This window comes from Petaurus breviceps, unplaced genomic scaffold (assembly GCF_028583685.1).
Source record: "Petaurus breviceps papuanus isolate PSGF00001 unplaced genomic scaffold, PetGlider_PUasm1.0 90903, whole genome shotgun sequence".
Lineage (NCBI taxonomy): Eukaryota > Metazoa > Chordata > Mammalia > Diprotodontia > Petauridae > Petaurus > Petaurus breviceps.
This window is the reverse complement of record NW_027187376.1, coordinates 17,939,653-17,964,612: the sequence shown is the minus strand read 5'-3', so window position 1 is coordinate 17,964,612 and position 24,960 is coordinate 17,939,653. Positions and strand designations below refer to the sequence as shown.

The following is a 24,960-nucleotide window of genomic DNA, read 5'->3' as shown; positions in this document are numbered from 1 at the left end:
CACACACACACACACACACACACACACACACACACACACACACACACGATAAACTGTTATTTAGCCCCTACTTGTATACTTCCAGTAGCTGTGAACGCATTATTTACTGAGAAAGCCTACTCTACTTTTGAACAATTCCAGATATTCATATTATCTTCTTAGTACTGGGCCTAAGTTTGCCACTTTGTAGCTTCTAACACAGATTTGTGCCCTGGAGCTACACAGAAAAATTTAAATCCCTATTCCACACCAGAGCTATCTTCAAATGTTTGAAGTCCTATCACCTTCAATTCTCTTTTTCAAGATACTTTTAAAAACATACCTTGTTTCTTCAACCAAACTTCACATGGCTCTGAACATCCTTACCATCCCAAGAGGCTCTTCTTTGGACATGCTCAAGTATGTAACAATCTTTCAAAACATGTTGCTCAGAACTGAAACCAGTACTCCAGATGTCATTTGACCAGTTCAGAGTATATTAACACAATTTCATACACCCTTGCCCTAGAATTATACTTCTATTAATGCCACCTAAAACTCTACTAGCTTTTTGGGCAGCCATATAATACTATCAAGTTGGCAACCAAATAAAACCACAACTCTTTATCATATAAACTTTAAAGTTAAATCTCCACAATCTTGTAGTAGTGCAGTTTATTTATTTTTAACTTAAGTTTAAGACATTTGCCTCTATATAAAATTTCATCTTTATTATCACTGCTTTAGACTATGGATTTAGAATTTGTTAAAATGAAACACTCTATCAGTTTGAAAAACTAAAGCTGGGTTTTAGTTAATGCTTATTCTTGTGATCTGCACATTAAACAAGTACATATTCCAAGTCTTTATATGAGTCACTGATAAAAGTAATATTTAGAACAGCTGAGGGCACAGCCCAGTAGTATGCCACTGAAGACCCACCTCCAGGTTAATTTCAATACATTGATCCATTAACTGACAACTTTTGGAGACAGTGGGTCAATAAACTATGAATATACATAACTGCACTATCATCCAGCCTAAGTTTCTATATCTTGTACACCGTGGTATCATGAAAAGTTGTTAGAAGTCTTGTTAAGGGTGGAGTCAAGATGGAGGAGTAGAAGCAGGACCTCTGAGCGGCTCCGGCTTCCACCTTCCCAATCAATGTAAAAAGGGGACTCTGAACAAACTTTGGAGCTGCACAACCCACAAAATGACACATAGAAGCTAACCTCCTCCTGAGGACAGCCTAGCAGGCCAGCAGGAATCAGGCAGCCCAGCGCTCTGGGAGCTGAGTCCAGGCCCTCATGAGCGGGAGGTTTTAGCCCCAGGGTGGGTCTGACCAACCACCAGTTGGAGGGACTCCAGATCAGCATCAGCTGTGGCTATTTCCAGAATTATCAACATATAGATGCAAAGGACAAAGTGAGAGGTCAGTGCAGTCTGGACTTTGGGACCCAGTAAGTGGGAGTGCATTGGCTGTTGCCCCCGGGGCGAGAAGCCACAGACAAGCCCAGCACAGCCAGCCAGCACCAAGTGGCAGCCTCAGCTCCTGGCCTGCAGAGTGTAGGGGGACCAAGCACCAGTCTGAAGGGTAATGGCTCTTGCTTTAACCTGCTCAGATCTGGATTGCAGTCTAGGGTGGAGGTCCTGGTGTGTGTGTCCAGCTTGCCAGAGCATGTGGAGACCTCAGAGAGGGCACCCATCTAATACCTCTGGCAGCTGAGAAAACCCCAGCATTTGGGACAAAAGCTCCCCTGTATGGTGGCAGAGTCCTACTGTGGCAAAAAGCCCAGGGGTCAAGTGACTGAGGGGCAACATGACCAGGCAAAGGAAACAAAGCAGACAGAAGATCCCAACATTAGACTCCTATTTTGGGGACAAAAAGGAGCAAAGCATGGAGCAGAAGAAAGACAGTGAAGTCAGCACTCCTGCACCAAAAGCTTCAAAGGAAAATATGAGCTAGTTACAGGCCATAGGGGACCTTAAGAAGCAGATAAAACAAGTGGAGGACAAATTAGGAAGAGAAATGAGAATGATGCAAGAAAATTACGAAATGAGAGTCAACAGCCTGACTGAGGAAAATCATACCTTAAAAAAAAGACTAACTCAAATGGCAAAAGAGGCTCAAAAAGGCAACGAGGACAAGAATGACTTAAATAGACGAATTTGCCAGATGGAAAAAGAAGCTCAAAAACTCAATGAGGAGCATCATTCCCTCAGATTTAGAATAGGGCAAAGGGAAACTAGTCACTTTATGAGAAATCAAGATGCTGTTAAACAAATCCAAACAAATGAAAAAATAGAAGGCAATGTGAAATATCTCATGGGAAAAACCACTGACCTGGAAAATAGATCCAGGAGAGATAATTTAAAAATTATTGGACTACCTGAAAGCCATGATCAAAGTAAGAATCAAGAAATCATCCTCCAGGAAGTTCTCAAAGAAAACTACCCTGATGTTTTAGAACCAGAGGGCAAAATAGAGGTTGAAAGAATCCACTGATCACCTCCTGAAAAAGATCCCAAAAAGAAAACTCCTAGGAATATGATAGCCAGCTTCCTGAATTCCCAGATTAAGGAGAGAATATTACAAGCAGCCAGGAAGAAACAATTTGAATATTGTGGAAACACAATCAGGATAACCCAGGATCTGGCAGCTTCTACACTGAGGGATCGAAGGGCTTGAAATATGATATTCTGGAGGGCAAAGGAGCTGGGATTAAAACCAAGAATCATGTACCCAGCAAAACTGAGTATCGTGTTTCAGGGGAAAATATGGTCATTCAGTGGAATAGAGGACTTTCAAGCATTCTTGCTGAAAAAAACAGAGTTGAATAGAAAATTTGACATTCAGATACAAGAAGCAAGAGAAGCATGAGAAGGTAAACAGGGAAAAGAAATCATAAGGAACTTATCAAAGTTGAACTATTAACATTCCTACATGGAAAAACAATAATTGTAACTGATTAAACTTTTATCAGTATGAAAATAGTTGAAGGGAATAGAAATCTATATATATATATGTCTATATATGAGGGTATATGGGCATATGAGTACATATGTGAATGTGGTATATATGTTTACAGCTATACATAGATAGAGGGCACAGGACCAATTTAACAGGAAGGGATGATACTTAAAAGGTGAAATTAAGAGGTGAGAGAGGAATATAATGAGAGGAGATGGGGAGAGACAGAATGGGGTAAACTATCTCATATAGAAGAGGCAAGGGAAAAATGCTGACAATGGAGGAGAAGAATAGGAAGGCAAAAGGGAATGGGTCAACCTTATTCCCATTGAATTTGGCTTGAGGAGGGAGTGAAATACACACTAAATAGGGTATCTCACCCTACAGGAGAATAGGGGGGAAGGAGATGAGAGGGGGGATGGGGAGGGTTGGCTGGAGGGGAGGGAAGTTGGAAGCACCCATTTTTGAAAAGGGATGGGATCAAAGTAGAGAACAGAACAAGTGAGAGGTGGGATAGGAGGGAGGGAAATATAGTCAGTCTTTTACAATATATCTACTATGTTATTGTTTTGCATAAGCTACACATGAACAACCTATAGTGAACTGCTTATCTTCCCAGTAAGGGTGAGTGACAAGGGAGGAAGGGAATGAATCTGGAATTCAAAGTTTTAAAATAAAATGTTTAAATATATATACATATATACACATATGTACATATATATACACTATTATTAATACTATTTTACATGTAATTCGAAATAAGGTATATAGGCACTGGGGCATGGAGATTCACCATGCCCTATTGGAAAAGTGTAAAGGGGTATGGGAGAAAATATGGGAAAGAGCAGACTGGAGGAGGGGATATCCTGTGGGACTGCTATTTTGGGGCGGTAGGTAGGGGAAAAACAGGGAGAAAATTTGTAACTCAAAATCTGTCAGAAATCAATGATGTAAATCAGAAGTTAATAAAGCATTTGAAAAATGAAAAAAAAAAGTCTTGTTAAAATTCAGATACCCTCACTCTACAGCATTTCCTAGATTTACTAGTGTAAAATTCATATCAAAGAATGAAATAATGTTAGTTTGGTATAATGTTTTTGGTGAGCCTATGCCGTATGGATGAAATGATCAGATTTTTTTTGTCTCCCGAGTACTACTTGTAAACATATATTTTAAAAATTAATTCTAGAATTTTGCCATGCTTGAACAACAATTGTACAATCCAAAAACTACCTTCCTTCTCTTCACATTTTGAAAACTGGGCCACATGTTAATCTCCAATCTTCTGTTCTCCACAATTTCTCAGTTTACAATGGTTTAGTAATCACATCTCTAAGTCCTTTCAGTACCTGAGGGACATACTTCATCATCCTCCCCATCCACTTTCTATGACAATTTTATTCTCTATTTTCTGTTATATTATTTCTCCTTCAAAATATAGCAAAGTACTACAACAATTCTGAAATACAATTTTCTTGAGAGTGTACAAAATATCTTCTTTCTAAGAACATATCAGCATTTGTAATGTTAATAGGATTTAAGATCTTCCCTGCCCATTAAGGGAAGCTTGCTTAGGAGAGCCTTGCTTGTAGGAAGGCTTTTACACCTTTTTGCTGCTTTCTAATTAGGAAGAGTCAGGCGGGTGATGCCTTCTGGCTCTTAGAAGTGTTTATTTCTGAGTTGGCATTTTGCTTTGGGGGCTTGGATTATGAGAAGTATCTTGTGATTCCCTGCTCAAGATTCTGAGTGGCCGTATGTTCAGAGCTCCCCAACTGCTCAGATGTAAAGGCTCTCTTGATGCAGGTATGAATGTAAAGTGTATAGCAATATAGCTTTGATTGAGGTAGTCAGAGCCCTGTCTGTTGGTCTTTTTCTCTGCTTGTATTTTCTCTGAAGTTCAGGGTTTTGACTTTTCCCCTAAACTAATGAATGTGATTAAAAAAGATTGTTGCTTCCTTAAATTGCTATCTTTCCTAGTAAAGCAGATCTAAAAAGAATCTGTGCTAGCAGCCATCCTGGGTACACTAGTGTGGTTGCTGCTATACCATTTGAAGTAGGAAAAAGACCCTGAAATTAACATCTTGTTGGTTTCTTGTCTAGAAGAAGAAAGGCTACCTTTGAATAAATTATTATATGAGGGTAAGAAGAGGAGTAAACACAGCAAGGCACATTGGAAGCTGTTCTTATGACATCATTTGTTATGTAATTCTTTTATCTGTCAAAGATTGCCTACACACATTTTTTTCAAGAGATGTCAAAACAAAAAAAAATTTGTTTAATTTTACAGCTTTTAAATAAGAACAACTTATTCACAGAAAGTAGCTAATAAAGCTAACTGGAGGTGTCAGACACATATTACAGTACTGACTTTGCTAAATAAAAGAACTGCAGTAGTAAGCTTTACTAGGACAGTTTTTTGGTAAGGTAGGAGAAAGTAGTTACAATATAGCAGGACCACTATCTCTTTTTAATGATATATGTGGGGAAGAAGGCAGCCTCCTTAAAAGCTCTTGTCACTTAAACTACCCTAAAGTAAAAATGACCTGTTTAAATGTTAAAAGTAAAAAGATATAAACATGCATGTTTACATTGGAGAAATATACATTCTCCCAGGAAAGCCCAAGAGAAGATTACAGAACAAGAAAAAGTCTGATAAAAAAGGAGCAGGAGACAGGGGAAGTAAGGGAGTGCCCAATGATTATAAATCTTTTTTAGTATAAACTTGTGATTTCACAGATAGGAGGACATCTTTTTTTCTCTAAAGTGCTATTTTAAATTGAACACATTAAATATAAAACATGTTTTCATGTGAATTTATGAAGTCATTTACTGCTATCAATTTTTAAAAAATTTACATTCAAATATCATCTGAAATTTTTGCTGGAAGGCTTGAGCATGGCCTCAAGAATAAGAATACTAAGACCAAAGCATTCTTCATTATCTGTTTTGAAGCATACATGAGAGGTAGTATTATTTATCCACTTATACTATTCACTACAGAGTTTCTGATTTAAAAATTAATTTGTAGGAGAACACTACTCACAAGTTTTAAGTTAATGTAAAGAATTGAGATAAGAAATAACTATATTTCTATTCACTATTGCCTTCTCCTTATGTAATACCAGAAACCCAATAATATTACACACTTTATGAGAGTATGAGTTTGAGTTTGTAACTTTATTATATATTTACCTCAGTAACTGGTTGCCCTTGATGTGTCAGATCTAGTTCTTGAGGACGTGTCATCTTATCAATATCCAAAGAATCCATGCTGGAAGCTGCAGAAGTGATGCTAGAACGAGATGAATTGCTAACAGAGCGTCCTTCAGCATCACTTACAGTACCTGCTGATGCTGTTCTCCTGTGCTGATTAATCACTGCAGGTTTGGCATCTTCCATTATTGACTGCTGAGCAGCTTCATCCATGCTGAGAGAAGCCTGTTCTAATTGTGCAGTAATGTCATCCAAGGAATAGTTGGCATGTGAAGGTTTAGTTATCCTATTAGACGAAGGGGACAATCCTTTCAGGGTGCCATGTTTCAAGGTATGTCGGCTAGCAGGTAATTTCAGAGCAGCTTTTGTTTCTGTGGTTTGACGCTTACTGTTTCCAGACCCAATGCTACTGAGTTCCTGCTCAATAGAGCAAAGATCAGCCATCAAGGCATCTAAATCCACAGTTTCTCCCTGATTCAGGGCTTCTGCAATAAATAATAATACACATCAGGCTTCTCATATAGGTTTAATTATTGTTTCTGCATTTCATTATTCCTTTTCCTTCATAGTAAGTGATGTTTTCCTTCATAGTAAGTGTTTTCCATGTAATAAATTCAAGAGGAAAATAAAAATATTTTATTATATTAGGTTTAGAACACATTAAATATATTTATTTAGAGGGGGGAAGGCAGGACAATTGGGGTTAAGTGACTTGCCCAAGGTCACACAGCTAGTGTTAAGTATCTGATGTTGAATTTGAACTCGGGTCCTTCTAACTCCAGGGCTGGTGCTCTTTTCACTGCGCCACCTAGCCACCCCTGTAATATATTTTTAAAATAACAAAAACATATACATTCAAATTTCAACTGTTTACAGTTAAATAATATCATAATAATATAAAGTTTGGTAGAATACTAGGATGCACTGAAATGGCAACAGGGAAGAGAATAGGAAAATGGGGAGTGAAGGGACTGTACAGAATCTAAAAAAGTAAGTAACTATATAATTAAACTTAAGTAGCCAAGAAAAATAATGACAGGTCTTAACTGCATTTGGCCTTTTCACATAGTTTTAAGATATAGTACAATTAGAGATTATTTTTTATTGCATTTGTATTTAGATATTTAATAAATTTCCTGGAAAATAGCTAAAAAAAGTTTAGTTCTGTTCATTTATTTTGAAGTAGAAAACTTTTCTACCATACTAATCATGTAATTAGTTTATAAAAAAGAAAACATAATAACTGAGTCAAAAAATATGCACATATTATTCACCTCTTGTTACTGGACAATTTTAGTATCATTGAACTAAACAAATTACTTCAAATTGTATTTGTCAGTCTTTACTTACCATTCAAATTGTACATGGAGAAGCGATAAGAAAAATTGGCAATGTTTGTTTCCTGGCGAAGAGGAGATCTTTTCACTGGTTCTGTTGGCTTGTCAGTATCCAAACTCTTTAAAACAGGGAAACAAAACAAAAAAGTCAGAAAGAAAATAAAAGTAAATTACATATTAAATGCAAGATTGGTGATTGCTTCACTTATGTCAAACATGAGCAAAGTTGTCCCTCTGCTTAAGTAGCACACCAAAATAAATTTAAAGAAACTATAGTTCAGATAAGCAATAGTCTGGAAGACTGATTGTTTTAAAATTATTTTCTTTGTAAAAAGCTCCAGAAATGTCTTACTTTAAAAAAAAAACCCAACAGATTATAATTTAGGGTTATTTTAATTTTGTTGTCATTGAATCCTTTTCAGTTGTGTCTGACTCTGCATGACCCCATTTGCGGTTTTCTTGGCAATGATACTGGAGTGATTTGCCATTTCCTTCTCCAATTTATTTTACAGATGAGGAAACTGAGGCAAATAGAGCTAAGCGACTTGCCCAAGGTCATACAGATAGTATATGTCTTTAGCTTTACTCACATGCAATTCAATAAGTATTTTATTAAGACCCAATAAGGTGCACTGTTTGGTACAAAGGTGATGTAATCTTAACAAATGACAGACATTACTGAACTATACTCAATATAACACTTATTATCCATTTTGCATTTTATAATGTTCTTTATCTTTTTTTGTCAGAAATTCCTCCATTTTCCATAAATCTGACAAATAAACTATTCCTTGCTCCCCTAATTTGCTTACAGTATCAGCCTTAATAGCTAAATAATGTACCTATTTGGACTTTATTTTGGTATATGGTGTCAGAAGTTGGTCTGTGCCCAGTTTCTGCGATGCTATTTTCCAGTTTCCCAGCAGTTTTTGTCAAATAGTAAGTTTTTATCTCAGAAGCTGGGGTCTGGGTTTATCAAACAGTGGATTACTGACTACTGTGTCTTGTGTACCTAACCCACTTCACTGATCTACCCCTCAATTTCTTAGCCAGTACCCAAATAGTTTTGATGATTGCTGCTTTATAATACATTTTAAGATTTGGTATGGCTAAGTCATCTTTCCTAGCATTTCCTTTCATTAATTCCCTTGATATTCTTCATCTTTTGTTCTTCCAAATGGATTCTGTTGTTATTTGTTCTAGCTCTATAAAATAATTTTTGGTGGTTTGATTGGTATGACACCGAATAAGTAAATTAATTTAAGTAAAATTGTCATTTTTATTATGTTAGCTCAACTGATGTTTTCCCAGTTGTTTAGATCTGCCTTTATTTTTGTGAAAAGTGTTTTGTAATTGTGTTCAATACAGTTGCTGGGTTTGTTTTGGCAGGTTGACTCCCAAATATTTTATAATGTCTACAGTAACTTTAAATGAAATTTCTCTATCTCTTGTTATTGGCCTTTGTTAGTAATGTACAGAAATGTTGATGATTTATGTGGGTTTATTGTATATTCTGCAACTTTGCTAAAGTTGTTTATTATTTCAAGTAGTTTTTTACTTGATTCTCTAGGATTCTCTAATTCATCATATTATCTGCAAAGAGTGATAACTTAGTTTCTTCTTTGTCTATTCTAATTCCTTCAATTTCTTTTTCTTCTTTTATTGCTAAAGCTAATGTTTCTAGCTGAATAATAGCAGTGATACTGGACATCCTTGTTTCACCCCCATCTTACCGGAAATGCATCTAGCTTATCTCCATTACATATAATGCTTGCTGATGGTTTTAGTTAAATGCTACTTATCATTTTAAGGAAAGCTCCATTTATTCCTATGCTCTCTAGTGTTTTTAATAGGAATGGGTGTTGTATTTTGTCAAAAGCTTTTTCTGTACCTATTGATATAATCATATGCTTTCTGTTAGTTTTGTTGTTATGATCAATTATGCTGACGGTTTTCTAATATTGAACCAAGCCTGCATTCCTGGTATAAATCCTACCTGATAAAAGTATATTATTCTTGTAATAAATTTGCTGTAATCTTTTTGCTAATATTTTATTTGAAATTTTGTATTTATATTCATTAGAGAAATAGGTCTATAATTTTCTTTCTCTGTTTTGACTCTTTAGGTTTAGGTATCAATACCATATTTGTATCATAAAAAGAATGTTAGGACTCCACCAATTTTCTTAAATAGTCTATATAGTATTGGATTTAATTGTTCTTTAAATGTTTGATAGGATTTGCTTGTAAATTCATCTGACCCTGGAGATTGTTTTCTAGGGAGTTCATTGATGGCTTGTTCAATTTCTTTTTTTGAGATGGGGTTAAGTATTTTACTTCCTCTTCTATTAATCTGGGCGATTTATATTTTTGTAAATATTCATCCATTTCACTAAGATTGTCAAATTTATTGGCATACAATTGGGCAAAAGTTTCTAATTATTGTTTTAATTTCCTCTTCATTGGTGGTGAATTAATAGCCCTTTTCATTTTTGATACTGGTAATTTGGTTTTCTTTTTTTTTTAAATCAAGTAAATCAAAGGTTTATTTATTTTATTGTTTTTTTCATAAAATCAACTCTTAGTTTTATTTATTTATTAGTTCAATAGTTTTCTTAATTTCAATTTTATCAATCTCTCCACTGGTTTTCAGCATTTCTAATTTGGTGTTTAACTGAGGATTTCAAATTTGTCCTTTTTCTAGCTTTTATCAGTTGCATGCCCAATTTATTGACCTCCCTTCCTCTGTTCATATAAGCATTCAGAGATATAAAACTTACCCTAATCGCTTTCACTGCATCCCATATTATTGTCATTCTCTTGAATGAAGTTATTCATTGTTTCTATTATTTGTTGTTTGACCCACTCATTCTTTAGGATGATTTAGTTTCCAACTAATTTTTAGTCTATATTTCCATGGTCCTTTATTAACATATATTTTTATTGCATCATCATCTGAAAAGGATGCATTTAATATTTCTGACTTTCTGCATTGGATTGTGAGGTTTTTATGCTCTAGTACATGGTCAATTTTTGTGTATGTACCATTACCACTGAGAAAAAGGTATATTCCTTTCTATTCCCATTGAATTTTCTCCAGAGATCTACCTTATATACCTTTTCTAGAATTCTATACACCTCCTTGACTTCTTTCTTGTTTATTTTGAGGTAAGATTTATCAAGTTCAGAGAGGGGGAGGGATGCCCTGTGCATGGGGATTCTTTGTTGAAGATGACACATCAGAAAGCATCCTGGAAGAGTACTCTGAAATATATATTCCTATTCGCCCCATCAGTGCTGTGTGTAGTTGTAAGAAAGACTGTCCCATATTAATGTGGAGAATGATTTTTTTTAAAACTATAGTTTACTAATTACTAATTACATCTCAGGAAATGCTCTTACTTGGAACTGACTGTAATTACTGGCTAACTACTAAGGATAAATTGAATAGTAAGACTTGGGGGGCAGAGCTAAGATGGCGGTATAGAAGCAGGACAACTCCCTGAGCTCCCCGCATAACCACCTCAAATACCCATAAAATATGACTCTAAGCAAACTTTAGTGCTACAGAACCCACAAAGTGACAGAGAGAAACAAATCTCCTGCTGAAGGCAACCCGGCAGGAAGGGTCCATTGCAAGGTACTGGGAGCAGAGCCCAGCCCCACCTGAGCCCTTGGTTTTAGCCTCATGGTGGCCCCTGACAAGCTGCGGATTACCAGCAGCTATAGCGGTTTCCAGAATTGTTAACCCATAAATGCCAAAGGCAAAGTAAAATGTCAGTGTGGATTTTGGGAACAGGGGGACTGAGAGTATGGTCTGGCCTTTGCCCCTGGAGGTAGAAGCTGCTAAGGCACAGTGGCCATGAAGCCACCACAGCTTCAGAGCTCCTGGCCTGCAGATTGTACGGGGATCAAGTGACCATTCAGAGGGGTAATCGCTCTTGCTTGGATCTGGATTGCTGTCTTGGTTGGAGGTCCTGGGGTGTGTGACCAGATGCCAGAGCCTATGGAGGCTTCAGAGAGGGCACCCAACTAATAGCTCCGGCAGCTGAGAAAACCCCAGCGATTTGGGACAAAGCTCTCCTGTCTGGAAACAGTTCTATTGTGGCAAAAAGCTCAAAAGTCAAGTAATTGAGGGGCAACATGAGCAAGCAAAGGAAGCAAAGTAAGCACAGCAATCCAACTTTAGATTCCTTTTTTGGGGACAAAAAGGATCAAAGCATGGAATGGCAGAAAGACAATGAAGTCAGAACTCCTGCACCAAAAGATTCCAAGAAAAATATGAATTGGTAACAGGTCATAGAGGAGCTTAAGAAGAATTTTGAGAACCAGATAAGAGAAGTGGAGAGAAAATTGGGAAGAGAAATGAGAATGATGCAAGAAAATCAGGAAAAGCAAGTCAACAACCTGACTGAAGAAAATAACACCTTAAAAAGAGACTAACTCAAATGGCAAATAGGCTCAAAAAGCCAATGAGGAGAAGAATGCCTTAAAAAGCCAAATTGGCCAGATGGAAAAGGAATTTCAAAAACTCACTGAGGAGAACAATTCCTTCAAAATTAGATTGGAGGAAATGGAAGCTAGTGACTTTATGAAAAATCAAGATATTATCAAATAGACTCAAACAAATGAAAAAATAGAAGGCAATGTGAAATATCTCACTGGGAAAACCACTGACCTGGAAAATAGATCCAGAAGAGACAATTTAAAAATTATCAGACTACCTGAAAGTCATGATCAAAAAAAGAACCTAGAAATTGTCCTTCAAAAAATTCTCAAGGAAAATTGCCCTGATGTTTTAGAACCACAGGGCAAAACAGAGGTTGAAAGAATTCACCAATCACCTCTTGAAAAAGATCCCAAAAAGAAAACTCCTAGGAATATTATAGCCAGGTTCCAGAGTTCCCAGATCAAGGAGAAATTATTACAAGCAGCCAAGAAGAAACAATTTGAATACTGTGGAAACACAATCAGGATAACACAGGATCTAGCAGTGAGGGATCAAAGGGCTTGGAATATGATATTCTGGAGGTCAAAGGAGCTGGGATTAAAACCAAGAATCATCTACCCAGCAAAACTGAGTATCATGTTTCAGGGGAAAATATGGTCATTCAATGAAAAAGAGGACTTTCAAGCTTTCTCAATGAAAAAAACCAGAGTTGAATAGAAAATTTGACATTCAGATCAAGAAGCAAGAGAAGCATGAGAAGGTAAACAGAGAAAAGAAATCATAAGGAGCTTATCAAAATTGAACTATTTACATTCCTACACGGAAAAATGATAATTGTAACTTATGAAACTTTTCTCAGTATGAGGATAGTTGAAGGGAATGTAAATGTGTGTGTATATATATATATGTATATATACACATAAACATTATTTCTATAAAGGAGGGTATATGAATACATACATGTTAGTATGTGTATATATGTGTTCAGATATACATAGACAGAGGGCATAGGATCAATTGAATAGGAAGGGATGATACTTAAAAGGTGAAATTGAGAGGTGAGAGAGGAATATAATGAGAGGAGATGGGGAGAGACAGAATGGGGTAAATTATCTCATATAGAAGAGGTAAGGGAAAACTGTTACAATGGGGGGGAAGAACAGGAAGGCAACAGAGAATGGGTCAACCTTACTCTCAATGAATTTGGCTTAGGGAGGGAATGACATACACACCAAACAGGGTATCTTGCTCTAGAGGAGAGTAGGGGGGAAGGAGATGAGAGGGGGATGACGGAGCCGAGAGCAGGTTGGGGGGAGGGTAGTTAGAACCACCCATTTTTGAAAAGGGACAGGGTCAAAGTAGAGAATAGAACTAGTGGGGGAGGGGGGAGGATAGGCTGGAGGGAGATACAGTCAGTCTTTCACAATATATCCACTATGGAAATGTTTTGTGTAGCAACACACGTACAACCTATACTGAATTGCTCATCTTCCTAGTAAGGGTGGGTGACGAAGGAGGAAGGGAAAGAATTTGGCATTCAAAGTTTTAAAATAAAATGTTTAAAAAAAATTATTATTATTATTTTTACATGCAACTGGGAAATAAGATATTCAGGCACTGGGGGATGGAGATCCATCTTGCACTACCAGAAAGTCGGAAGGGGTATGGTAGAGTATATAGGAGACAGCAGAATTGGGGGAGGGGGTATACAGTGAGATCATTGTTTTGGGGTGGTAGGTAGGGGAAAGATGGAGAGAAAATAAAAATCTTGTGGAAATGAATGATGTAAACTATAAATAAACATAAAATTTAGTTAAAAAAAATTTTGTCCCCTAGAGTAAGTACCTTTAAACCTCAAGGTGTCACTCCCAGGGGCCCCAATCTGTTGACTTTTATTTTATAAAATCACCAGAAATTAAAATACCTAGTCCTCTCCTTTCTCTCCTCTTTTTGAAATCATATGGTTACAAGCAAGTAAAGCCACCAGGATACAATGAAGAGTTTTGCTTGAATAGAGACTAACTTGAATGCAGCAATAAGGCCCCTATCTACTGTTCGAATAATATAGAAGAAAATCTGCTGAAGTCAGAGACCATGAATTTATATCCTTGTTTGACCACTTGCTATCTCTATGTTGTTATTTAGTTATACATGCTATGGTTTATTTCTATTATATACATACACACATTTATACATATATACACATATATTTTATACAAATATACGGTTATATTTATATTTTTTGCATTCTATAAGGTATATTCTATGGTTATTTTATTTTTTTGGAGGGGGGGAAGGCAAGGCAATTGGAGCTAAGTGACTTGCTCAAGGTCACACAGCTAGTAAGTGTGCCAAGTGTCTGAGCCTGAATTTGAACTCTGGTCCTCCTGACTCTAGGGCTGGTACTCTATTCACTGTGCCACCACCTATCTACCCCTATATGGTTATTGTAAATGGAATCTTTATTTAGCTTCTTGCTGAGTTCTGTTGGTAATATATAGAAATGCTGATGATTTATATGGATTTATCTTATACACACATATATTTATATACACACAGGGGCTCAACTTTGTTGAATTTATCAACAATTTCAATTAAATTTTAATTGACTCTCTAGGGACTTCTAAGTAAATCTTAATCAGCAGAAAGTGATAATTTTCTTTCCTCTCTGCCTGAACTTATATACTTAATTTCTTTTTCTTAATATAAGAAAGCGTAGTGATGATAATTGAAAACTTTGCATTACCTGTGCTCTTACTGGAAAGAATTCTAGTTTATCCTTATTACATATAATGATGATTCTTATTTATAGATAGATATGATTTTTCATATTAAGAAAAGATCCACTTATTCTTGTTTTGTAGTATTGTTGCTTTTTTAAAAATAGAAATGGAATGTTACAGTTTGTCAGAAAGCTTTTCTTCATCTATTGACATAACCACATGATTTTTCTTGTTCTTGTTATTTATATAGTCTATCATGTTTACAACTTGCCTAATTTTGAAACAATGCTGAATTCCTGGTATAAATCATTTTTTCTAAATTTTGTGGAGGGGGAAGGCAAGGCAATTGGGGTTAAGTGACTTGCCCAAGGTCACACAGCTAGTAAGTGTTAAGTGTCTGAGGCTGGATTTGAACTCAGGTCCTCCTGACTCCAGAGCCAGTGCTCTATTCACTGTGCCACCTACTTGTTCCAGCCTGGTATAAATCTAACCTGGTCATAGTTAATGACCTTTTTGATGTGCTATTCAACCCCCTTGCTAACATTTTATTTAAAAGTTTCAGGCCAATCTTCATCAGGGATATTGACCTATAATTTTCTCTCTGTTTTACATCTTCATGTTTTAGAAATCAAAACTAAATTTGTATCACAGAAGGAATTCAGTAGAAATCTTTTTTTTTAAATAGTTTATGTAATATTAGAATTTTTCTTTTAATATTTTAAAGATTTCATTTGTTAACCTTGTTGTGTTTTCTTTTCTCCCTTGAAAGTTCATTCATGTGTTATTCAATTTCTCTTTCTGATGCTGGGTTATTTAAATTCTCTATGTCTTGTGATAATTTGAGTAATTTTTATTTTTGGAAATATCCATTCATTTAATTTAGCTAGTTTTGTTGGGACATAGTTGGGCAAAATAATTAACAAATTTCCTTTATTCTTCATTCTTTGTGAATTTCTTTTCATTTTTGATATTGGTCAGTTGGTTTTCATTTTTAACTACATTACCTAATTGTTTGTCTATTATATTAGTTTTAGTTTTTTTAAAATAAGTTCCTACTTTTATTTATTAAACTTTTTAGATTTATTGTGATAATGGGGTACAGAAATCTACAAAAGTGAAGAGAAAATATTTATACAGGATCTTTAAATTTCTCATTAGCTATGAAACTACAGAAAATTTTATAAATTTAAGCTTAATCGCTGGAAGACCCTTCAAGCTGAAAGTAATTTAACTATGCTTGTACTTAAAAAAAATACAATAGTTAATAAAATAAAATGTTTACTAGCTCTTTTACTCTGTAAAATATATTAACCATTAATGTAAAATTCATTATTGTAAAGTACTGAATATTGTGTCCACCAGTATCTCAAAGCATATTTGTTAGTTTTATTTAGAAAAGGGAAAGACTCTTTAAAGTAAAATTTCTTGGACAATAGAAATCAAATGTCATCTTCAACCTTTTCCAAAAGAGAAACAAGACATCTTATTCTTATATAAATCCAAACCCAATAAAAGGAAACCATAGGAAAAAGCTATTGTTAGAGGTCTAAATTAAATCTAAAGTTAGATAAAGACAGAAGTTTGTAAATATGTAAGGAAAAACAATATTATTAAATAAAATGATGTATAATTTGTCATTTGACTTTGATTTGAGTTGATTTGCTCAAGCTGTGAAATCCTACCTAAACTACAAACTCTTAAAAATTATTAAAATGTGATTATACAGAAGTTTCAGCCAGTGTTCATTTCCCTTATGTCATTTTCTACACCTAAATATTTCATGCTGAAAGATTTTAAAATATTCAAAATTACTACATAAGATCACATTTCCTCAAGTTACTTTTTATGTCCTTTTTTAGTATGTCTGTTTTTTCTCCTTTTGTGCAAATTTCTATTTTATTTCACTTTTTAGTTCACATAGTCCTTAAAGACTGAATTAATAAATATGATACTTTCAAATCCTTAACCATTTTCTCATAAAGTATTTCTGACCTGTGTAAGTTTGTCTAGCTCCCCAAGCCAAGCCCCAAACATTTTGTCCAGATCCTGATCTTCTTTGTCACTGTCTTCCTCAGCACCATGGTCAAGTTCTTCATCTGATAACTGCTCCATCTGAAATACAAGAAATTCACCTTAGTACTTTAATTACAATTAATAATTAAATTTCTAACAAGTATATTCTCAAATTCAGTATGTAAGCTTCAACTACATGGAAACAAACAAAACAGGCAAATTAGAAATAAAAGCTATTTGCTATGAAAGTCCAAGAATTTGAAACAAGTCAAAAATCTCTTGTTCTTAGAGCTTTTCCACCAATCAGCAAATTGTATTCTAGTATGTGGTAGGAAAAAAAATGCTAGAATGGGAGTTAGAAGAACTGAATAGAACATGAATTCTTCAACACTGTGTGTGACCTTCACTAAGTGACCAGACCCGTTTGATTCTCACATTCTTAATCTCTCTCTGGCTTTAACATTCTGATTTCTTCCTAGATAAACTATTCTCCCCTAGAAGACCTAGGTCCATCTCTAAAACAGGAAGAAAATAACTTCAGAACACCTCAAACAGGCAAGTCATTATTTTACTTAACCTGTTAAGACTCCAAAGCAGCAACAGAGATACAGTTATATAAGCAATTATGAAGGCAGGGTCAAAATAGCATAATGCTTTGTTTCAGTGACCACTTGCTAGATTTAAAAAATATCCTAATTTGTTTTAAACTTTCGTCTTCTACTTTACCCCACCCTCATCTTTTGCCCTTTAATAAATCTATATGATCTTCTGACTTCATAAAAGCCCCTCCAAATGAAAGGGAAAAGTAACAATTTAAAAATCTTTGAATACATATACACATATATGTGTATTGCCACAACTTTGTTACAAATACTCTGATAAAAGGAATTTCTTCTAAACAATGAGCATACCTAAACAAGGCATTATAATTTAGTTAATAGCTCTAATTATTTAGAGAATAAAAAAAGGAAATGACTAGAGAATAGGAAAAAGGGATGACTAAAGAACTTATTCAGATATTTTGCTGCAGTTGTAATATAAATTTACTTTGAATTATTGCTAATGTCCTTCACAATAATATTACCTAAAGTAAACTAATCTCTGTTTAATGATGCTAAAATGTAAGAGTTTTTCCAACCACTTCCATTTCATAATACACTTCAAAATGTGGATTTCTCATAGTATACCCAAAGAAAACAGTGTCAGCTTGATGTCTGACAAAGCCTAATATTCCTAAATGACCTGATAAAATAATAAATTGGAAGGTCATTGATGGAGAAGATAGATTAAAGAAAGACCTCATGAAATTACATCTATGATAAAGCAACAAAGAAAGAAAAGAATTAAAGGCAATTTGGCTGTCATGAAGTAAACTTGGATTACCAACCCCATACTAAAATGTCAAAGCATAATTGCTAGGAGGAAGCAAATTTTTATTAATAAATAAAGTAATAAATAAATAAATAAAAAGTTTTATTTACTGATTGGAGGAGCAGGGGATCTCAATGCCAGGAAGGTGGGCAAGTCAAGCCTATGTAGTGGGAAAAGCTCCCCCATCAGAACGGCTTACTGCAATATTTAGTCTTTCACAGTGCACTGGTGTGTCCTGAAACATTGGTTGGAGAAGCAGAATCAAACTTTGCTTTACTGAGAAAAATGACAAAATTTCTGTTTCTCAAGAGGAGGAGCCTGGGTTGGCTTTGAGGTCTTGGGGTAAAAAGAGACACTTTATGATCCACATAAAGTAAACCATTTTGAGAAATATTATATTGGCTAATAACCTAGAAATAGAATCTACATTCAGACTTTCTGGACTCCAAGACCAGCATTTAATATAGTATACCAAATTGGTGTACTCTTAACAAAGAGAATACTAAAAACAAATGAAGGGTAAGAGAAAATTTTTAAAAGATTAAAAAAATCCCGATGGGAACTTATAACTGTTTTGTTCTATTACAAATCTATTAAGAAAAATGTAGTTGAAGAAATGGAAACGTAACAAGGTCAGAGATGTTTCTGTAACTTTCCTAATGACAAAAGGTGATCTGATTGATACAAATGAATGGTCCTTCATTCTACTCATTCTTCAATCTCAGTTTGCCATTTCAGCTCTACATTGCCATCTGCTCATAAATTCCTTTTCTCTGATAACCCTAGCCTCGTTGTCCTTTTGCCAAAATTTAACCCTGGATTACCCCCTACTATCCTCTTCCCCCTTCACTCCTACTCCAGAGCTGTATAAATTTCAAATTCTGATTATCCAACCTCACATGGGAACTTACTACACTTTGCTTTCTCTATTCCTCACTCACACAGCTCCATTTCCAATCTTCATTTGGTAGGCATCTCAAATGCCTTTGCCAATCTCCTCCTTATCTTTGCTTCAGAGTGGTATCTTCTTTCAAGATGCAACTCAAATGCCAACTGCCTCTCTCCCCTCAAAAAAGATGCAGCTCAAGCATCTTTTGCATGAAGATTTTCCTTAACTCCAACTGCTAATGCCTTCCCTCTCAAACTACCTTACAATTAAAATTATCTATATTTATATCTATCAACTTTAGATTCTTTGTACTTTGATCCCTAATACCCAACACAGTGCCTTAGTAGACAAAAAGTGCTTGATATTTGTTGACTAATATCTTTTTTTAAAGGATCAGCTGAAATGATTTCTCCTTCCTCACTCTCACACAGTGTAAGATCTAGGTTTAGGCTGGTTATTTACCCAGGTTTTTTTTTTTTTTAATAAAAGCAATTGGGGTTAAGTAACTTGCTCAAGGTTACACGGCCAGTTATTTCTGGATGTGGTGCTAAGTATCTGAGCCCGGATTTGATCCAGGTCATCCCGACACTGGAGCCGGTGCTCTTACTTGCTGAGCCACCTGGCTGCCCCTAAGCAATTGGGGTTAAGTAACTTGCTCAAGGGTACACGGCCAGGTGTTTCTGGGTGGGTGCTAAGCGTCTGAGCCCGGATTCGATCCCCAGGTCATCCCGACACTGGAGCCGTTGCTCTTACTCGCTGTGCTACCTGGCCGTCCCTTTACCCAGTTTTCTTAACCTGGTGCTTATGGATCCCCCTTTTCTCCCCACAAGAGATCCACGATGAGGAGCAGATGGACTTCACATTTACCTGGGGAGGCTTATACGAACTGATGCTAAATGAGAAGAGTAGAACCAGGAAAAATTTGTACACAATTACAGACATAATGTGTGTGTGATGACCACCTTTGATAGACTGGACTCTTCTCAGCAGTGCAGTGATATAAGTCAATCCCAAAAGATTCATGATGGAGAGAAATGTGTACATCCAGAGAAAGAACTGAGTTTATATCCAGATTGAAGCAAACTACCTGATCTTTTTCCTTTGCTTGTTTGGTTTTATGTCCTCTTTACCATTTTTCATTCCATCTGATACAATCTGTCTTTATAACCTGACTAGTGAATAATATAAAAGTATTTCCAGATCCTAAATTTGACTGCATGCCGCCATAGGGGGGAAAAGGAGGGAGGGGGAAAAATGTGAAACTCAAGGAATTGTGGAATTCAATCTTGGAATTGTGGAATTGAATCTTGGAAACTAAAAATAAAAAACATATTACTAAAATAGGGCTAATAAAAAATAAAGAGGTCCATGAATAGATTTCAGGAGATCTATGAATTTGGATGGGAAAAAAATGTTTTTTATTTTTACTAACCCTATATATTTTATGCATTTAAAAACATTATTCTGAGAAGTCCATAGGCTACACCAGACTGCAAAAAGGTTTATTACACAAAAAAGTGTTAAGAATCTCTGAATTCGGGGTGGCTAGGTGGTGCAGTGAGTAAGAGAGCCAGCCAGGAGTCAGGAGGAACCGGGATCGGTTCCAGTCTCAGATATTTAACACCCACACAAAAAAACTGGCCTGTGTAACCTTGGGCAAGTTACTTAACCCAAATTACTTCTTTTTCCCCCAAATGCTTTTATTAACTTCTGATTTATATCATTCATTTCTACCAGATTTTAAGTTACAAATTTTCTCCCCATTTTCCCCCTACCCACCACCCCAAAATAGCAGTCCCACAGGATATTCCCTCCTCCAATCTGCTCTCTCCCATATTTTCTCCCATACCCCTTTCAACTTTTCCAGTGGATCTCTATGCCCCAGTGCCTATATGTCTTATTTCCCAATTGCATGTAAAAAAGTATTACTAATAGTATATATATATATATATATGTATATATATATATACACACACATATATATGTATATGTGTATGTATGTATATTTGAATATTTTATTTTAAAACTTTGAATTCCAGATTCATTCCCTTCCTCCCTTGTCACCCACCCCTTACTGGGAAGATAAGCAGTTCAGTATAGGTTGTACATGTGTGGCTAATGCAAAACAATAACATAGTAGATATATTTTAAATATAAGACTGAGTGACTATATTTCCCTCCCTCCTATCCCATTTCCCACTTGTTCTATTCTCTGCTTTGATCCCATCCATTTTCAAAAGTGGGTGCTTCCAACTTCCCTCCCCCATAGCCTGCCCTCCCTTCCATCATCCCCCCTTTCATACCTGTGCCCCACTACTCTACTGGAGGGTGAGATACCCTATTTAGTGTGTATTTCATTCCCTCCTCAAGCCAAATTCAATGGGAATAAGGTTGACCCATTCCCTTTTGCCTTCCTATTCTTCCCCTCCATTGTAACCATTTTCCCTTGCCTCTTCTATATGAGATAGTTTACCCCATTCTGTCTCTCCCCATCTCCTCTCATTATATTCCTCTCTCACCTCTTAAGTATCATCCCTTCCTGTTAAATTGGTCCTGTGCCCTCTGTCTATGTATATCTGTAAACATATATACACACATTCACATATGTATTCATATATATGCCCATATACCCTCATATATATATATATATATATATATATATATATATATATATATATACATATATATATTCCCTTCAACTACTGAGAAAAGTTTAATCAGTTACAATTATTGTTTTTCCATGTAGGAATGTTAATAGTTCAACTTTGATAAGTTCCTTATGATTTCTTTTCCCTGTTTACCTTCTCATGCTTCTCTTGCTTCTTGTATCTGAATGTCAAATTTTCTATTCAACTCTGGTTTGTTCAGCAAGAATGCTTGAAAGTCCTCTATTCCACTGAATGACCATATTTTCCCCTGAAACATGATACTCAGTTTTGCTGGGTAGATGATTCTTGGTTTTAGTCCCAGCTCCTTTGACTCCGGAATATCATATTCCAAGCCCTTCGATTCCTCAGTGTAGAAGCTGCCAGATCCTGGGTTATCCTGATTGTGTTTCCACAATATTCAAATTGTTTCTTCTTGGCTGCTTGTAATATTCTCTTTTAAATCTGGGAATTCCGGAATCTGGCTATCATATTCCTAGGAGTTTTCTTTTGGGGATCTTTTTCAGGAGGTGATCAGTGAATTCTTTCAACCTCTATTTTGCCCTCTGGTTCTAAAACATCAGGGCAGTTTTCTTTGAGAACTTCCTGGAGGATGATTTCTAGATTCTTACTATGAGCATGGTTTTCAGGTAGTCCAATAATGTTTAAGTTATCTCTCCTGGATCTATTTTCCAGGTCAGTGGTTTTCCCCATGAGATATTTCACATTGCCTTCTATTCTTTCATTTGTTTAACAGCATTTTGATTTCTCATAAAGTGACTAGTTTCCCTTTGCTCCAGTCTAAATCTGAGGGAATGATGGTCCTCATTGAGCTTTTGAGCTTCTTTTTCCATCTGGAAAATTAGGCTTTTTAAGGCATTCTTCTCCTCATTGCCTTTTTGAGCCTCTTTTGCCATTTGAGTTAGTCTGTTTTTTAAGGTGTGATTGTCCTCAGTCAACTTTTGACTCTCATTTCGTAATTTTCTTGCATCATTCTCATTTCTCTTCCCAATTTGTCCTCCACTTCTTTTATCTGCTTCTTAAGGTCCCCTATGGCCTGTAACCAGCTCATATTTTCCTTTGAAGCTTTTGGTGCTGGAATGCTGCCTTCACTGTTTTCTTCCTGTTCCATTCTTTGCTCCTTTTTGTCCCCAAAATAGGAGTCTAATATTGGGATCTTCTGTCTGCTTTGTTTCCTTTGCCTGGTCATGTTGCCCCTCAGTCACTTGACCCCTGGGCTTTTTGCCACAGTAGGACTCTGCCACCATACAGGGGACCTTTCGTCCCAAACGCTGGGGTTTTCTCAGCTGCTGGAGGTATTAGATGGGTGCCCTCTCTGAGGCTCCACATGCTCTGGCAAGCTGGACACACACACCAGGACCTACACCCTAGGCTGCAATCCAGATCCGAGAAGGTTAAAGCAAGAGCAATTACCCTTCAGATTGATGTTTGGTCCTCCTACATTCTGCAGGCCAGGAGCTCCACACACTCCCACTTAGTGGGTCCTAGAGTCCAGACTGCACTGACCTCTCACTTTGTCCTTCGAATCTATGTGTTGATAAATCTGGAAACGGCCACAGCTGGGCTCCCAGAGCACTGCGCTGGCTGATTCCTGCCAGCCTGCCGGGCTGTCCTCAGCAGGAGGTTAGCTTCTCTGTGTCCTTTTTTGGGTTCTGCAGCTCCAAAGTTTGTTTAGAGTCCCCTTTTTACATGGATTGGGGAAGGTGGAAGCCAGAGTAGCGGGGAGGTCCTGCTTCTACTCTGCCATCTTGATTCCGCCCCTAAAAAGTCCTCACCCCAATTGCTTTAGAAAAAAAAAAGCATCTCTGAATTCTAGTCTCTCATTTTACATGAGAGGCAATTGAGGTTCAGAAATTAAATAATCTGCTCAAAGTTACATAAACTGGGAAATCTCTCTTCCCTCACCTCATATTATATTGTAAAACATGCCATATACATTTAATATGTATAATAGAATGAAGGCTTCTGAAGAGCAGAAACTGTTTCATTTTTTTCACTTAGCTCCATTACCTAGCATAGTATCTTTTTTCTTTTTGGAGGGGCAAGGTAGACAATTGGGTTTAAGTGACTTGCCCAAGGACACAAGGCTAATTTTTTTTGTGTGTTAAGGGTCTGAGGTCGCATTTGAACTCAGATCCTCCTGACTCCAGGACCAGTGCTCTATTCACCGCACCACCTAATTGCCTTGCCTAGCTAGTATCTTGCATATATTAGTCATTTATTTGTTGTCTTTTTGAGTAATATGATGTAAGTCTGGAAAGACATTGGTGCAAGACTGTGAAAGACCTTAAATACCAGTCTGAGGAGTATGTATTTAATCCTACAAGCAATTTTTCTATAGTGGGGTCAGGCCTATGACTTAGGAGGAGAAATTTGTATTTTAATATATTAACTACCTTTATTATTTATTATTACTACCTTTATTATAAAGTACCTTAATACATTACCTTCTATCAAAGATAGAAAAATCTATTTGGAAAAGTCAATGGAAAGAAGAACCTTTCTGAACTTATGGCTTAGGTATTCAGATAACTTAGGCTAGTTTAAGAATAACCAAAAGCAGCTATAATACTAATTCTCTACCTTTACTAGAAGGTTTAACAAATTGTCAACTTCCTCTTTCTTCTAAATCCTTGTAGTTTCCATGCTTCTTCAAAATAAACAAAATAGGAGTGACTAGATGGCTCAATGAATAGGTCACCATCCCTGGAGTCAGGAGGACCTGAGTTCAAATCTGGGCTCAGACACTTGACACACTTACTAGCCGTATTGTGATTATGGCCAAGTCACTTAACCCCAATTGCCCACCAAAAAGCAAAATAAATAAATAAATAAATGAAAATAAAGTATAACCTAGTGTTTAAATATTCTTGTTTTTTTTTGGAGGGGGAGGGCAGGGCAATTGGGGTTAAGTGACTTACTCAAGGTCACATGACTAGTAAGTATTAAATGGCAGAGGCCAGATTTGAACTCAGGTCCTCCTGACTCCAGGGCTGGTGCTCTATTCACGGTGCCTCCTAGCGCCCCTATTTAAATATTCTTAAGAGTAATTCTCACTTGAATTATTAATATTTACATGTCTTGACCTTAAGCATACCACAAATCAAGATATTACTATGAAAAAGACACCACTACAGACTTTTATTCAACCTAACCCCTGCCCATTAGGCTACCTTTATATTAATTTAAAAACAGAAGTAAAAAAATAGCTTTGTTAGCTTTACCGTGTTTCCCCGATAATAAGACACTGTCTTATTATTATTTTTTGGACAGAAAAACACCAGAGGGCTTATTTTCAGGGGAGGGCTTATTTTAATGAACATTGACAGCAATTTTAATAAACAG

General features: G+C 36.2%; 1 protein-coding gene across 4 annotated transcripts in view; it reads right to left on the bottom strand.

The window, feature by feature from the left end:
• Positions 1 to 24,960, bottom strand: part of RAPH1 (Ras association (RalGDS/AF-6) and pleckstrin homology domains 1) — a 117,206-nt gene that overhangs the window by 58,831 nt on the left and 33,415 nt on the right. For 3 of the 4 annotated variants that reach the window (XM_069075309.1, XM_069075308.1, XM_069075311.1), the window contains exons 2-4: positions 16,669 to 16,788; positions 7,517 to 7,622; positions 6,146 to 6,651 (exon numbers count right to left, since the gene is read on the bottom strand). In XM_069075309.1, coding sequence (XP_068931410.1) covers positions 6,146 to 6,651; positions 7,517 to 7,622; positions 16,669 to 16,788 — 732 coding nt within the window. Of the gene's footprint in view, positions 1 to 6,145; positions 6,652 to 7,516; positions 7,623 to 16,668; positions 16,789 to 18,170; positions 18,322 to 24,960 lie in introns of those variants that run through there. The other variant, XM_069075310.1, reaches the window with a different exon arrangement.